The 15910-nt window shown below is 42.6% G+C and overlaps 1 protein-coding gene across 9 annotated transcripts in view; it reads right to left on the bottom strand.

Moving 5' to 3' along the window:
• zgc:114120 (uncharacterized protein LOC619267 homolog) overlaps window positions 1-15910 on the bottom strand; it is a 113114-nt gene that overhangs the window by 15878 nt on the left and 81326 nt on the right. For 7 of the 9 annotated variants that reach the window (XM_037754121.1, XM_037754122.1, XM_037754127.1 and 4 more), the window contains 9 exons: window positions 12118-13076; window positions 10865-10954; window positions 9334-9374; window positions 9073-9096; window positions 6297-6457; window positions 5805-5980; window positions 5584-5714; window positions 3181-3328; window positions 114-423 (listed from right to left, as the gene is read on the bottom strand). In XM_037754121.1, the coding sequence (XP_037610049.1) occupies window positions 114-423; window positions 3181-3328; window positions 5584-5714; window positions 5805-5980; window positions 6297-6457; window positions 9073-9096; window positions 9334-9374; window positions 10865-10954; window positions 12118-13076 (2040 nt within the window). The remainder of the gene's footprint in view (window positions 1-113; window positions 424-3180; window positions 3329-5583; window positions 5715-5804; window positions 5981-6296; window positions 6458-9072; window positions 9097-9333; window positions 9375-10864; window positions 10955-12117; window positions 13077-15910) is intronic. The other 2 variants (XM_037754126.1, XM_037754123.1) reach the window with 2 other exon arrangements.

Here is a 15910-nt window from a genome sequence, read left to right as displayed (position 1 = left end):
TGACTTTGGATTCTTTTTTGTCATCTTATTTACATACAGACCAAGATCATGCAGATAGACCTGGTAGTTGTTGGTACCCTAGAGGCTCAAGAGGTTGAACAACGTCTGATTACCAGTCTGACTTCGGCCGACACGGACTTATCGCCAGGACGCCGACTCGGCAGCTCGTCGAGAACCCGGTTCCTGAAGGTCATGGAAGGCGGGATGTCCTGCTCGGGGCCCGAGATGTCCGCGTCGTTGGCGGACGCGGGCATCCAGTTGGCCAGGCCGGCGCCGGTGCTCAGGTCGGAGAGGCTGAGCGGAGGACTGTTCAGGATGTCTAGGTCGGAGATGCGATCCTCCGATCTCTTCTGCGACAGGTCCTCGGGGCCCTTCCACACTCCCTCGGTCACTTGTCTGTACATATAGGAGGGATACAAGAGACTACAATACACACAGGACACCATGAAGGTCCTGGACTCTGTTAGAGGAGCTACAAGAAATAAAAGATAGAATACACTCAATTTAACACCTGCAACATAAAGCTGTGTTCACACTACGAGCGACGTTCTACGAGTCGTTTTCAACGGAAGCCGGAGACATGAAGCTACAAACTGACGGGTGTGATGCACGGTGTTTTTGATTCATCCTGTTCCGTTCCATCCAAAACAACGCCGTTAGCTAGTCCCCAGTGCTTTTTAACGTCATAACTACGTCAACGATGTGTTTGAGCAACACTTCGACGGCGACTCTGCGACAACGTAGCTGGCCACGCTGACCGTTATGTTACCTAAACGGCCAAAGGGCTTGAAGGAGGTTATGTTTTCACCGGCGTTGGTTTGTTGGTTTGTTTGTTTGATGGAGAAAGAAAAAAGCGGTAGCTGATGGGATGAGAGACAAAGTAGTGTAACGTTATACAGACATAACAAGGCTGCTGAATGAGAGAGGCATCCACCGATACGTTACACGGAAACACACCGTGTTAACAACAAGCCGACCACCTCACGGTACCGCCAGCTGTGAGCTGTGATCTGTTTTAAAAGTCACGTACCTTGGCGGAGGTCTGCGTTCTCCGAGTGCCATTCTAGTTGCTTTTGTCGCACGTAGTGTGAACATAGCATAAGTCTCCAGCAGCGGGACGCAAATTTGCGATGTCGGCAATTCATAGCCGGCGCCTTCAAACCCTCTCGACCACCAGGGCGTTATCTTTATTATCGGATTATGTTTTTAATGATTCATTCGTTTCAAAATGTCAGAAAATAGTGAAAAATGATCTATTATCAAAACTGTTGTCAATGTATTTTCTGTTGACTGACTAATAGATTAATCAACTAATGGTGTCAGCACTAACTTAAAATACCCTTATAAAAATGTTAAAATGTAGCATCAAAATGACCAAATCATGTGCTACCAGTGGAAAAGTGAGTCTGGAGCCCAGTACTAAAGGACTTTATCTGCAGGGAATTACACTATGAGACATGGTTGTACTGTAAACTCAAGTACTGAAGGCTCGCCATCAAATGTTTGGTGAGATTTGTAATCTTGTTTTACTGATTCTTTGATCAGATGGTTCCTGATTTAGACTATTTTATTGAGGCTGAGCTGCTGGTGTTTAGACAACATTTAAGAGCTTCTTTCGTCGGATTAAAACGAGGATTTTGTTGCATGTAGTTTGATATCAGCGCTGAAACTCTGGTATCGTATCGGCACTAAAATAAAACACTTCAAACAACACAGATTCTCAACGACCTCGTTAACGACATGCTGTGATGAGACGATGCCGTCTGATGAACTCACTCTGACCACAACATCTCTAACACTGACTGATGCTCTCAGTAAACCTCTGACGGAGCTCTCAGTATTCAGACAGCTCATTTCCCCTTCAGGACTATTTGTTGCTTTGTTTATACGTCAGAAGTCATTTTTAATTTCTCATATAAAACACAAGATGAACGGCCAAATGTCTGTGTCAAATGTTCATCTTAAACTTTTCATTTGTAAGATCTGTTCTGCAAGGAAACAAAAGAGAGTATTTATCTTTTAATTATGATATCGACACCACGTTTACGTTGCATTTCATTACGTTTACAACATATTTTTAACGACAAAATTCTAGAAAAACATGTTTATCCCTTATAATTTTTATTTAATCCAATTCTGTTTAATTCGCATTGAGTTTTTAAAAAGTCATTACACATTTTTTGGACTTGAGTTTGCCATGTTATGATTGGAGCATATTGTTTTATGCTAAATGCAGTACCTGTGAGGGTTTCTGGACAATATCTGTCATTGTTTTGTGTTGTTAATTGATTTCCAATAATAAATATATACATACATTTGCATAAAGCAGCATATTTACCTACTCCCATGTTGATAAGAGTATTAAATACTTGATAAATCTCCCTTTAAGATACATTTTGAACTGATAAAAAATGTGAGATTAATTTGCGATTAATCACGATTAAATATGTTAATCTATTGACAGTCCTAAAATAGATATATCTTTACCATATATAAAATAAGTCCTAAAAAGAAAAGAAGGCAGAATCTTCAGAATAAAATAAATAAAAGTGCCTAATATAGAGGGCAGAGCTAATGTCAGCTGATAAAGCCCAATGTGTTTTTATTTTTATTTTATTTTATTTCATGTTATTGTATTTATTTTGTTTATTATTTAATTTAATTAATTTTATTTAATTTTATATAATTTAATTTCATGTTATTTTATTTATTCTTTTATGTATGTATTTATTTATTTACTTATTTATTTATTTATTTATTTATTTTGTTTATTATTTAATTTTATTAATTTTATTTAATTTTATATAATTTTATTTCATGTTATTGTATTCTTTTCTTTTATGTATGTATTTATTTATTTAATTATTTATTTATTTATTTGTTTATTATTTAATTTAATTTAATTTAATTTCATGTTATTTGTGATTAATCGCGATCAATTGACAGTCCTAATATTTTATAGTGCAAGCAAAGAAATAAAGATAAATCAACAAAAACATGTTTATATTTCCCAAAATAAGGAATCATTTTGGTGTTGTACTGAAACTCAAGTTTTAGTGTGAGGTCTGAATCTTAAATCCCCGTTAAGACGTCTACAGGAGGAGAAGATGTGGTTTGTGTGACCTGACCTGCTTTAATAAGATATTAAGATATTATGTGAGGAGCGTTTGATATGTTTACCTGCGGAGCGTGCTGAGCGCATCCGTCATGGTGTTGCAGCGCTTCAGCAGGGCGTCCAGGCGGTGAGGCTCCTCTTTCAGGAACTTAACCGCCTCCACCTCCACCCTCAGCACCACCCGCATCTTACTCTGCAGGCTGGGGAACTGGTCTGCATGGGAGGGAGAGAGAGAGAGACAAGGGATGAGGAGGGAGAGACAGACGGATGAAGAAGAGAGAGTGGCATTGTCAGAGAGGATGTGTTGAGATAATGATGTGTGGAAGAATGGAGGAGGAGACAGGATGGTGTTTCTGTCGCAGCTATTTGGAAGCTGCTGAATTTTTCCTGTCATATCCAGAAGGAGGACTCGGTGGAGGTCGGCCAAGTGAGAGGGAAGGGCACGCTAGACGAGCAGTAACAAAAAACACAGTCTGTGTTCATCAGTGGGAGGATGGAGGATGTGTGGACGCTTCACAGCCAGTCTCTGAAACGTTGGACGCTCAGCTGTCCTGAAAAACTGTCCAACTGCCACTCAAATACTAAATCAATGCACATTAGTAGGCGCCAGGCGATCATGCTAATATTATTACAGCCGGAGCTTTAAGAGGAAGTACTCGTTAATATTCCAGATGGAGAGTGGGAGTACACAGGTCAGAGGAGCAGGACAAGAGGCTAAACCGGAAACTTCATGAATATTTGAGAAGATTCATAAATATTCATCTCTGACTTTGTATAACATCAGTTTGACATACTGTACACGTAGTATTTCAGCAGTCCGTGTACATGAACTGTGACCCAAAAATACGAATGCAGTACTGCACATGAGTAGATTCATGTTGAAGCAATGTCAGTAAGTATTTACACCATCGAACAGTAGCTGTGCTTTAAGAACTGTCCTGTAATACATGCAGCAAAAACCAATAAACCAATAAAGAATACTGGCCTTAAAGCTACTACCAAGGTCACATGTGCAGTGTAACTGGAGCTGCAGTCGTGCATTGCGAGGCTGCAGTCATGCATTTTCACTCTCCTTGGCTACTGCTAGGAACTTTCATTTTGTGTTGATTTTGGCGGTCCCTTTGGACAAAAGCGGTAGTGTTTCCGAGCACCAGAGTCCCCTTTAGAAAACCTCTCGTTTTACTGCAGCATGGTCTGACAGTCTGCCCTGCTCAGTCCTGGTTCTGGTTCTCCTGTGCCTCCCTTCCCTCCAGCAGCGGGCTCAGTAATACGGCCTGGGCCTCCAGCAGTGTGGGGTATGCACCGATCCGATACCATTAGTGATGCACCGATACCGATTCCGAAACCGAGTCCCGCATACGAGGCGGTGACTCCCCAGCCTGCCGTGTGTCGCTCACACCCTCCAGCTGGCTGTTAACGAGGGTCTTTTGGCACAGAGAAGTACTCGTATCGGTACTCGGTATCGGCGAGTACCCAAATGTAAGTACTTGTACTCAGTCTGAAAAAAAGTGGTATCGGTGCATCCCTAGATACCATCATTTATTAACCCAGAAAAAATAACTTCTTTAACCGGAAATAAATTCTTCTTCGCCGCTCCACAACAGTCGCCTTTATTGTGCTGTCGCCCTGGATGTATTATGGCTGCCACCGGCGGCTACTGTCTTAGAGCAGCGAAGAAGAACTGATTTCAGGTAGTTTGTCTGGTGACGACAGATAACAACAACAGTGCAGTGCTGGTGGGAAGAGTAACGGTAGTCAGAGCGAGGAACATGTCAGTCATTTGGCAACATTTCACAGTGGAAAATCCAACAAGTCAAACTGAATAATAACAGAAAGTTCTACTGCATTCATTCTCTGTATGTATTTGTTCATGTTTTATAAAAGGGTTTAACCTGAGCAAGGCCAAACAACAAAGATAGTAATCATATCACATCCATACATGGTCAGCAGTAAACAGCTGTTTAATAATAATAATAATAACTACATATCGGATCAGAACATCTGAACCTAAACCAGCTGGTCAGTGTAGATTTCACCAAACTACCAGGAGGAAATGTGCATTTGTTGGGGACTATTTTCAGCGGCGGATTAACCCACATTTTGTGATCTAGTGAGTATTTGTGGCAGAAAGACGGTGTGTTCACAACAATGGATCTCTACGGCTCAGAGGAGGAAGATACATCAGGCTTTGATACACACACAGTTCTTGTTAGAGGTGCATTCATATTGGTTTTGGTCTTTTAATGGGATGTTGACAGCGAGAAGAAAGGAACATGCTTCTGTGTAATGAGGCAGCAGCAGAGGTGGTGAAACAGCAGGGTGGGACGGTGAGAGGAAGCCAGGCAATAGTTGGACTTTTTGAAACCAGCTGCTCTTAAATTTGATGCAATTTAACGGTGAAAGCAGTGAGAGGGAAGCACGCTGACTGGTGAGCAAACCTGCAATAGGATTAGAGTCTAAACACTTACTTTTGAGCTCAGTGAGTGTCTCTCCCAGCATCCTCAGCTCTTTGCTCTTCTGCTCCACATCGTGCTCCGTCACCAGGCCGTGATTCACCGACGAGTTCCTCTGCAGCTCCTCCACCGACTTCTCCAGGTCACTGTGGAGGACCGGGGGTCCACAGATTCAGATCACTCAGTACATCTACTTTTATTCATTGTGCTTGTGTTGCATAAATCTCTGAACTCACTGAAGCTGCTGGATGAGCAGCTCCTCCTGGTTGAGGTACTTGAGTCTCTCCTCCTCCACCAGGAGGCGCTGTCTCTGGAGCGGGTCCTCCTGCGTGCGCATGGCGTCCAGCATCATGAGGCTCAGCTCCGACTCCGTCTGCCTCAGCAGGGACAAGACCGAGTCCTGGTTCTCCAGCTGGGACACAATGACAACGTGCTTTATTTGACCTGACAGTCAGGTGCATCTTAACCTGGTTTGACTCAACTGGATGAGCAGACGTGCACTAATATACTATATTCTTTACTGATAAAAATGTGTGATTAATTAGCAATTAATCGCCAGCCCTACTATAAAGTTTACTCAACACCTTTCTAAACAAAACTGAACATCATGAAGGGTAGATTTATTGCAGGTCTGTTGTATTAGACTGCATTACTTTAAGATAGGTGTACCTAATAAACTGGCAACTGAGTGTTTGCACTTGTAAACTGCACCGTTCTCATGCACACACCTGCATGTTGCGTAGCTGCGACAGTTGTTTGCGCAGTGCGTTGGTGTTCTGCTGCAGGCCTTGTAGGTGGTGCTGCATCTGCAGACGGGACACCGTCACCGGCTGGTTGGCCCCCGAGGGTGGAGGAGGCATCAGGGCCAGGGGAGCAGACGGTGTCAGAACTGCCCAACAAGAAAGCAGGGTTTTAAATTCAGCGGACGTTCTCTCAGCTTTGTTTTCCTTCAGGGCTCAGAGGAGATAATAGAAGTTGTCCCAAAAACACTGTCAGCAAATCAAAAGCTTTTAAATGAACGCTTGAGGGGAGAAATGAAAGAATCAAAGAAACCTTCACTCTTTTAGTAGACAAATCCCCCAAACGCTGGTGTCTCGTGACCTCACACAGTCCATCCAGCAGATAAACAATTTGTCTGACTGGATACGAGGATATCTGTTGTTCCAGGATTTGGCAGCAATTCAGGACAAGTTCTATCTGAGCTGTAGGTCAGGGGTGGAGATTACAGTCTTACGTAGACTTAACAATGATGAACAGCATGGGAGGACTTCAGGGACAAACGGGATCAGTAGTGAAAAACTGCATTTCCACTACATCCAAGTTTCTCGTTCTAAAAGAGTCCCCTGACAGCCCCGATGTGTGAGCGTCTCCGGCTCACATAATCCTTTGAAATGACGATGAATGCCGACAGTAATTAGGGAGTTGAGTCACACGCATCATGCAGAACGAGACAGAGGGAAAATAACTACAGGACAATCAATCCATAAACAGATTTAAGAGTTGCATTTCAAGTCTGGACGCCGACACGCTGGCTGAAAGTATCTCAAACACCTCAGAGCAACACGTCTGAAGACAAGGTGACGACACTTCAGCTGCAGTTTACATCCTAGAAACTCTGACCAGCATCTGATCGTCATATCCATATCCAGTAGGAGGAGGAGAAGAACAAGAAGAAGGAAGAGGAAGAGGAAGAGGAGGAGGAAAAGAAGAAGAAGGAAGAGGAGAAGAAGGAGAAGGAAGAGAAGACGAAGAAGAAGAAGAATGAGGAGAAGAAGAAGGAGGAGGAGGAGGAGGAGAAGAAGAAGGATGATGAGGAGAAGAAGAAGAAGGATGAGGAGGAGAAGAGGAAGAAGTAGGAGGAGGAGGAGGAGGAGAAGAAGAAGAAGGATGAAGAGGAGTAGGAGGAGGAGGAGGAGAAGAAGAAGAAGAAGAAGAAGAATGAGGAGAAGAAGAAGGAGGAGGAGGAGGAGGAGGAGAAGAAGAAGGATGAGGAGGAGGAGGAGAAGGAGAAGAAGGATGAGGAGGAGAAGAAGAAGAAGGATGAGGAGGAGAAGAGGAAGAAGTAGGAGGAGGAGGAGGAGAAGAAGAAGGATGAGGAGGAGCAGGAGGAGGAGGAGAAGAAGAAGAAGGATGAAGAGGAGTAGGAGGAGGAGGAGGAGAAGAAGAAGAAGGCGGAGGAGGAGAAGAGGAAGAAGTAGGAGGAGGAGGAGAAGAAGAAGAAGAAGGATGAAGAGGAGTAGGAGGAGGAGAAGAAGAAGAAGGATGAGGAGGAGTAAGAGGAGGAGGAGGAGAAGAAGAAAAAGGATGAGGAGGAGTAGGAGGAGTAGGAGGATGAAGAAGAAGAAGGATGAGGAGGAGTAGGAGGATGAAGAAGAAGAAGGATGAGGAGGAGTAGGAGGATGAAGAGGAGTAGGAGGAGGAGGAGAAGAAATAGAAGGATGAGGAGGAGTAGGAGGAGGAGGAGGAGCAAAAGAAGAAGGATGAGGAGGAGAAGAAGAAGGGTGAGGAGAAGAAGAAGAAGAAGAAGAAGAAGTATAGAGCAGTATTGCGATTTCATTAAAAACAAACATCAGAACCTCATAATTCAGATCTCTCAATAAAAGCCCAAAACACCTCTCTGAAACTGAACAATGTCCACCTCGACTCCAACCTTTCATGGTCAAAATGACAAACTATAATTATCTCGGGGCGCAGCTGTCCTGCCCTGAAAAACAGCCGATTGGAAAAACGCTTGCGACAGCGCTTTTTTTCCACACGTCTAAATTGACAACAATGGATTTGAGGGCGCAGAAAACCAGCATGTGAACGGCCCCTCAGAGAAACATCTGACTGGCAAAGCGTTCATCGTTACCAAAATGATTTTCTGCTGCCTCACCAGTTCAGAGGAATAAGAGGAACGTCCTGACAGTCCACGCAGAGAACAGTTTGAGTCTATCGGACTAAAACACACACTGAAACTGAAGTTTCACTGAAATTATAGTTGAAATAAATGTTAAAAAAACAAAACTAAAGTCCATTCTAAATCGCAGCAGATTAAAAAACATCCAGCTTATCTATAATTCGACATTAGATCACATATTTCCAGTGTAATCAGATAAGAAGAGAACATTAATTTGATTCCTCTTGGATATAAAACAGAAACACAACGGCTCAAACTCAACATTTCATCTAAAGAAATCTATTCAGCTTTCAAAACATGCACTTTCATCAGCACTTTTTTGAACATGTCTGGCTCCCAAAAATAACTCAGAACAAAATGAAGAGGAAGGAAAACCTTGATATTGTTTTAGGATTAATGCAACTCGAGTGGTTTGTGACTCAAGACGACAGGGAAGGAAGGAAGGAGGGGAAGTGAAGGAGCCCATCTGAGAAGAGGGGAGGTAAATCCTTCAGGACGACACACATTCAGACACTTCTTAGAAGCGAACAGAGATATTTAAAGACCACATGAGAGGGGGTAGACGAGGGAAACAGGTACCAGACACTTCAGGAACACATAGCTACCTTTCTTTTTTTTAGTTCGTCCAGCTAAAACAAGAAGCAGCGGTTACAGAGCAGCAACACACACACACAGCATGAAGAAGCCTGCAGAGTCAGCCATTACCATCACATATGAGGCACTTTGAGAATTATGCAGAGAAAATGAAATAGCGGCGGCTCTGTGAGAGCAAGAAGAGCCAATTTATGTGGCCATCAAACAGGCAGCAGTGGGGAGCAGTGACAGGCAGTGATAGGAAATAGTTTGTCTTGGTAGTGAGCACTTACTGTCAGTTCCTGAGCAGTCGCTGGCTGACTCAATCTTCTCCCTGGAAGAGGCAAGTGTTAAAGTACTTATAGCCAGAGCACAGCATCGACTTAGCCGCTGAGACGATATTGATATATGGAGGCAAATGTGGGGAATATATGTGCCGCTTGCAGATTTATTCTGGTGTGAGAGTGTCTGAAATCACTCGTTCACCTCGTGATCAACAGCAGCGGGCAGTAAATTAAGATTTCGGACATGAATCGTAATCATTTCCCCACATCGCTGACAAACGCCATGTTATTTAACAGTAATTTACTTTTAGCTAAAAGTGTTTTATGTAATGTTTTCCTAGTTTTGAGGGCGGTATATATCGCTCTATTTGAACACATGACTAATCTCTTTCTCTTTTTTTAATATTTGTGTTCAAAATTGTGTCTTAACATGAAGGTTACAAGACATTTCTTAGTGCATTTTCATTTTGTAAACACTCCCCCATCCACCCTACATCTCCATGACTAAATAAAAGAATCAATCAATAAAGATACAGAGCAGTACAGTACAAAGAGGTAGGTTTGTCAGTAAATAAATAAATAATTAAGATCAAATAACATTAAATAAAATAAAATAATAAACAAACAAATAAATAAGTTAATAAATAAATAAATATATAAATAAAAAAATTAAATACAATGAAATTAAATACAATTATATAAAATAATAAAATGAAATAAAATGAAATAAAATAAAATAAAATGAAATAAAATAAAATATAAAATCTTGTTTTCTTTTTAGGACTTATTTTATATATAGTAAAGATATATCTATTTTAGGGCTGTCAATGGATTAACATATTTAATCGTGTTTAATCGTATGATTGTCCATAGTTAATAGTGATTAATCGCAAATTAATCGCACATTTTTTATCTGTTCAAACTTTAAAAGGAGATTTGTGAAGTATTTAATACTCTTATCAACATGGGAGTGGACAAATACACTGCTTTATGCAAATGTATGTATATATTTATTATTATAAATCAATTAACAACACAAAACAATGACAAATATTGTCCAGAAGCCCTCACAGGTACTGCATTTAGCATAAAACAATATGCTCAAATCATAAGAGACAACAGACTTAAAACAAACAATAAGTGTCCTACTTTGAAAATAATAATTACCGTTGAAATGAAATGGAAATGCACGTTTTGTATCTGATAGACGTACGGGTAACGTTTGGCTATAGGACGCAATTTAGACATTATGAGATTCAAACCTTTGCTGGGAGGAACTTTTAGTGACTGGACATCTTTCAATTTTAATTGAATACCTCTGTGTGGTATAAAGGTTGTACTCTGTGACAAAAATAAAAAGTTAAGTGTATATATAATGCACTAGGTGGAAGATAGGGATTGGTTTTGAATACAGCCTTTGCGTGTGTCGAGGCAAACGTGTCTGTATATATAAAGTAGTCTGTCTGTGTGTGTGTGTGTGTGTGTGTGTGTGTGTGTGTGTGTGTGTGTGTGTGAGTGCATGCGTGTGTGTGTGTCTTACGGGCTTTCTGCCTCCGGCGCTCTGCTCAGTACTCTCTGCAGCAGCCCGGTCAGGCTCGCTATCTGCTTCTCCATGGCCTCCATACGCTCCCTGGTTCACACACCAGAGACACATAGAATACTATCACATCATTACTATACATAATGCATAATAAATACTAGAAAAATCTCCCAGCCAAAACGTCCAAAAATTATGTGACAAATATGTGAAAAATGTCCCAAATATATGTGAAAAATATCTTGAAAATCTCTGAAAAAATTTGAGGTCTGAAAAATATGTGGGAAAAAAAATTCCAAACCATCCAAAAAATGTTCAAAAATTAGGTGAAAAATATCAGAAAAGTTTGTAAAAAATAAATGAAAAATGTCTGAAAAAAAATTGAAAAATTTCTGAAAAATGTCCCAAAAATATGTGAAAAATATTCGAAAAATGCCTGAAAAAATATGTGGTAAAAAAAATTCCAAACCAAACAAAAAATGTCCAAAAATTATGTGAAAAATATCGGAAAAGTATGTAAAAGATATATGAAAAAATGTCTGAAATAAATTTGAAAAACTTCTGAAAAATATCCCAAAAATATGTGGAAAAATATTCGAAAAATGTCTGAAAAATATGTGGAAAAAAAAATTCCAAACCAACCGAAAAATTTCAAAAAATGATGTGAAAAATATCGGAAAAGTATGTAAAAGATATATGAAAAAATGTCTGAAAAAATTAGAAAGATTTCTGAAAAATGTCCCAAAAATATGTGAAAAATATTCGAAAAATGTCAGAAAAACATCGAAAAATTATGTTACAAATTTGTAAAAAATATGTGAAAATGTCTGAAGAATATCAGAAAAAAATCCGAAAAGTGTCATATCAACTGTGTCACACCAACCAATTTTAGATAACCCTGCACGGCTCGAGTATAAGCTGTTCTTTAGTGGATGATGGCACAAATGAACAAACTGTGTGAACGTCCTAGTTACTGACTGAGCTACATACTGTAGCTCACTAACTGGTAGTTAGTTAACTGGTATTGTGCCAGCTTGGTGAGCTATCAGACTAGTCACCACAGACATGTTACTGGTTACAGTATAGCTCACATATCACCAGTTAACTCGAAAGGCACAGTAGTAAGTAATAACTATGTCACCAAGTGTCCTGTACCACCTATTTTGCGAGGACTCATGTCCTTTCTGGTCTGACGGGAGAAACAAACCCACTCATCAATAACTATAGTACCGTATGTGAAGAGAAATATGTCCTACCTGGTCTCTGTTTCGTTTCCCAGCAGAGGAGAGCCGAAGCCTCCGGCGCCGCCTCCCTCCCCTCCAGGACCGGCCATCAAGCAGAGCTGCTCTGAGGTGAGACCTAACCCTGGGCCCTGGCCACGGGCTTTGGGACTGTCCCCGAACACAGACGAGGTCACAGAGTCCCTTCTCAAACTCTGCCTCCCTGGGGAGCCCCGACCGGGCATGGTGCCGGCGTAGGACTCCCTCATGTCGGGTATCTTCTGCGGGGAGGACGGAGGAGGAACCCGCAGCCCCATGGCCAACATAGACGCAGCGTAGGCGTCGTTATAAAGCGGTCCTCCTGGTCTGTAGAGAGCGCCGCTTTCCATCAGCTCTCCTTGTAAAGCGGCTGCTGTGTAGGAGGTGAGTGAACGCATTGACCCAGCACCTCCTCCTCCTCCTCCTCCTCCTCCACCTCCTCCCCCTCCTCCACGGCGGTATAAGGAGCCATAGGGGTCTGCTCTGGCTGGTAGAGGGGAGTGAGGACCTCCTGCCATACTCAGCCGACTCGTGTCTGGGCCCAGAGAGTAGGGGTCCGCGTAGATCCCCCCTCCGCCGCGTTCGTCTCCCCGCAGCAGCACCATGGTCCGGGATCCCCCCACCTCGTCATCGGGCTTCACGTCCCTGCGCTCCAGGATGGCGCTGGAGGAGGTGCAGAAGGCCTGCTGGGTGTGATGGGGCTGGTGGAGCTGCGGCTGCTGGTGGGGAGAGGAGTGGTGGGACTGGGAGTGCGGGTGGGGGTGCGGGTGCGGCAGGGAGTGGGTGTGGTGGGGCGGCCCGGCGTAGGAGGAAGGCCTGCCGCCGCTGTAGAGGAGGCGGGCGCGGGACGGCGAGCCTTGAGGGGAGGCGGAGGAAGATGAATGCTGGGAAGACATGGGCGGGTTGCTGAGGCGGCGGTTGGGTGGAGAGTCCTGAGGTGCATACACCATCTCCCTCTGTGAATAAAGAACAATACATATACAACCTGTTAGTATCATCAAGAAAGAACTGATTTCTGTTGTACTTTTAGGCCGCGGAGGTAAAGATTAAATGTGGATGGAGAGATATTTATTAATGGCAATGAGCTTATTAAAAGATCATTTTAAAAACAAGGAAAATTGAGGTTTCCCACTGTGATGATTTGGGTCCGTTACAGCCGAGAATTCTGGCAGCAATAAATGTAAACTTTGCTCCTGCAGCTCCTGTTTATCTGGATAACAACCAGGTAACACATCCCCCACCTGTGAGGGCACATAACTTAACAGGAAGTGTAATTAACCGGGAAATTAGAGCGTTTTGGACGGGTTAGAGGGCCACAGCCTCACAGCGGGGTTGTGCATGCAAATCATTTTACAATCTAAGCAAGATGTGGTGTTAATATAGACACTGTTAAACAATGGGATTAACACAAGTCAAGTCAAATGATTTGCAAATCAAACATTTGCCTCAGGGGAATTTACAATCTTTAAAGGCTCTGACACACCAAGCCGACGGTCGGCCGTCAGTCAGTTTGGGGATGTCGGGAGCGTCTGTCGGTCTAGTTTTTGCGGTGTGTCCCGCACCGTCGGCTCTAGTCTGACCATGTCTTCTTCTGTTATGATTTGACGCTATATAAAAATAAATGTAACTGAATTGCAGTAACTCTCACGTCCTCCTCTGAGGTAGAAGTGTTTTGGTTGGTAAATACGAGCCCTCATCATATTGTACATGTAATTTTGCTTTACCCTTGAAATTCTATTTTATTATATACATTTTTTTATCAGAAAAATAAATAAAATTGCTCGGCATTAGTCACTTAAAGTGCAGTTTACTGTAACATTTTACAGCAACTCGGAGATGCTGCTTCGAGATTGACGGGAAAGACTTCAAATTGCCCTCTTAAGTGCGTTTTAAGTTGCACTTGATAGCTTATTGACGGGCCGAGCATGAAGGGTTTATCTTTTGGCATCAATCCCAAAAATGTCAGAGAGCAGAGCGGAGAGTGTTGGGAGGATACCAGCCAAGAGTAATAGATACAGCAAGGAGACGCAGAAGAAGACAACACTGTAATTGCTCGTGACGCACGGCGCTATCTCCTGGAGACGATGCAAATTGAAAAACCAATATTTCCACATAATAACCCTTAGGCCTCTTACAACAACACCCCCGTGGACCGCCTCGCAGCAGACTAATGACTCGAGTGCCATCATCTTCCATCTTGTATCTTAGCAACAGCCTCGCATCGACACTAACTGAAGATGTACAAGACGTTTCATTCCACCTCCAACAAGTCATCTATCGCGGGGTAGCGAAAGCTTCGTCCCGTGGCGCCGTTTCAAAACCGGCCTTTTCTCCCGCTGAGGAAAATCTACCAATCAATCTCGTCCTTAACCACAGCCTGTCCTCCAGACCCGGGACGGGATGGACTCCAGTAATCCTGGTCATGCTTTCATGGGCTGCAATCAGGGAATAATCTTGGCTCTGCTGGCTGGGGTTCAATAAGCTCACACGCACACACACACACACAAACACACTCGTCCTATCACTCACCTTGTACCTCACACACATAAAACTCAAGGTAAGCCTCCCGGTTTGATTAGGCTGTAAAACGCCAGGAAGGTTTCAGAGCCGACGACCGACCACGTGGGAGACACAAACAGTTGACCTCTACAACATTAGAGCTGTGATTCATGCAAATCGGCATGCAGAAAAGCAATCACACACACACACACATGTAAACACAAAGACCCAGGGGTGTCTGATTGACGGCAAAAACACGTCAGAAACGCCCCGCTGTCGACAACGCTCGCTTCATCTCGGCTGCTTAGCATGCAAATTCATTTTTGCGCTGCATATGTCTGCTGCTTCTCTGTAATGTCATTTATCTAGTTTATAATTGATCTTATTCTATAAAAGCAGCATTCTCTCTAACACTTTAAATTACCGCTTTCTCATTTCCATAATCACTCTGTAATTAGACGGCAGCAAAATGCGAGGGTCTCGTACAGAAAACACTAACACTGCAGAACTGAGTGACATCAGGCGCTCTGTCTGTCTACTGGCGCTGGTTTATTTAGCTCCAGCTGTAACCAAACACATACAGCATTAGTAATCATGCTAATCAGGCTGATGCCTCTTCTAATTTGCCAGCAGCTGACTGATGAATTAAAATAAAATCCTATTGTGGCTCATCAATAAGAGCTGAGCTGCTGAACAGGAGGTTACAGGTATGAAGATGGAGGTGGAGGAGGAGGAGGAGGAGGAGGAGCATGTTACAGGTATGAAGATGGAGGAGGAGGAGGAGAGAAGTTCTTCTTAAAGTCATTTAGCAGCTATTATGTTTTAGAGTACTGTTGTTACCTCCTGCAGCCTCTAGTGCTAGTCAGGGTGGATTATGAGTCAATGAGTCAATGAGCCGGTTAGAGCCGCCGGGCACAGACGCTACCTCTCCTACAAAGAGTCAGACACACACACTTTAGAGTCCTTTTGCATCTCTCTGTGGTTTTCTGTCTCTTTGTAATGTTTTGTTCTTTTTGTAGTTATATTTGTTTGAGTCCCTTTGTAGCCATTGTGAGTCTCTTTGTAGTTGTTTTGTGTCTCTTTGTAGTTGTTTTGTGTCTCTTTGTAGTCATTGTGAATCTCTTTGTGTCTCTTTGTAGTCATTTTTGTCTCTTTGTGGTCATTTGTGTCTCTTTGTAGTTACTTTGTGTCTTTTTGAAGTCATCTTGAGTCTCTTTGTAGTTACTTTGTGTCTCTTTATAGTCACTGTGAGTCTCTTTTCTGTCTCTTTGTAGTTACATTGTGTCTCTTT

Source organism: Sebastes umbrosus, chromosome 20 (assembly GCF_015220745.1).
Source record: "Sebastes umbrosus isolate fSebUmb1 chromosome 20, fSebUmb1.pri, whole genome shotgun sequence".
In the NCBI taxonomy this organism is placed as follows: domain Eukaryota; kingdom Metazoa; phylum Chordata; class Actinopteri; order Perciformes; family Sebastidae; genus Sebastes; species Sebastes umbrosus.
The sequence above is the reverse complement of the archived record's forward strand: the minus strand, read 5'-3'. Positions and strand labels throughout refer to the sequence as shown.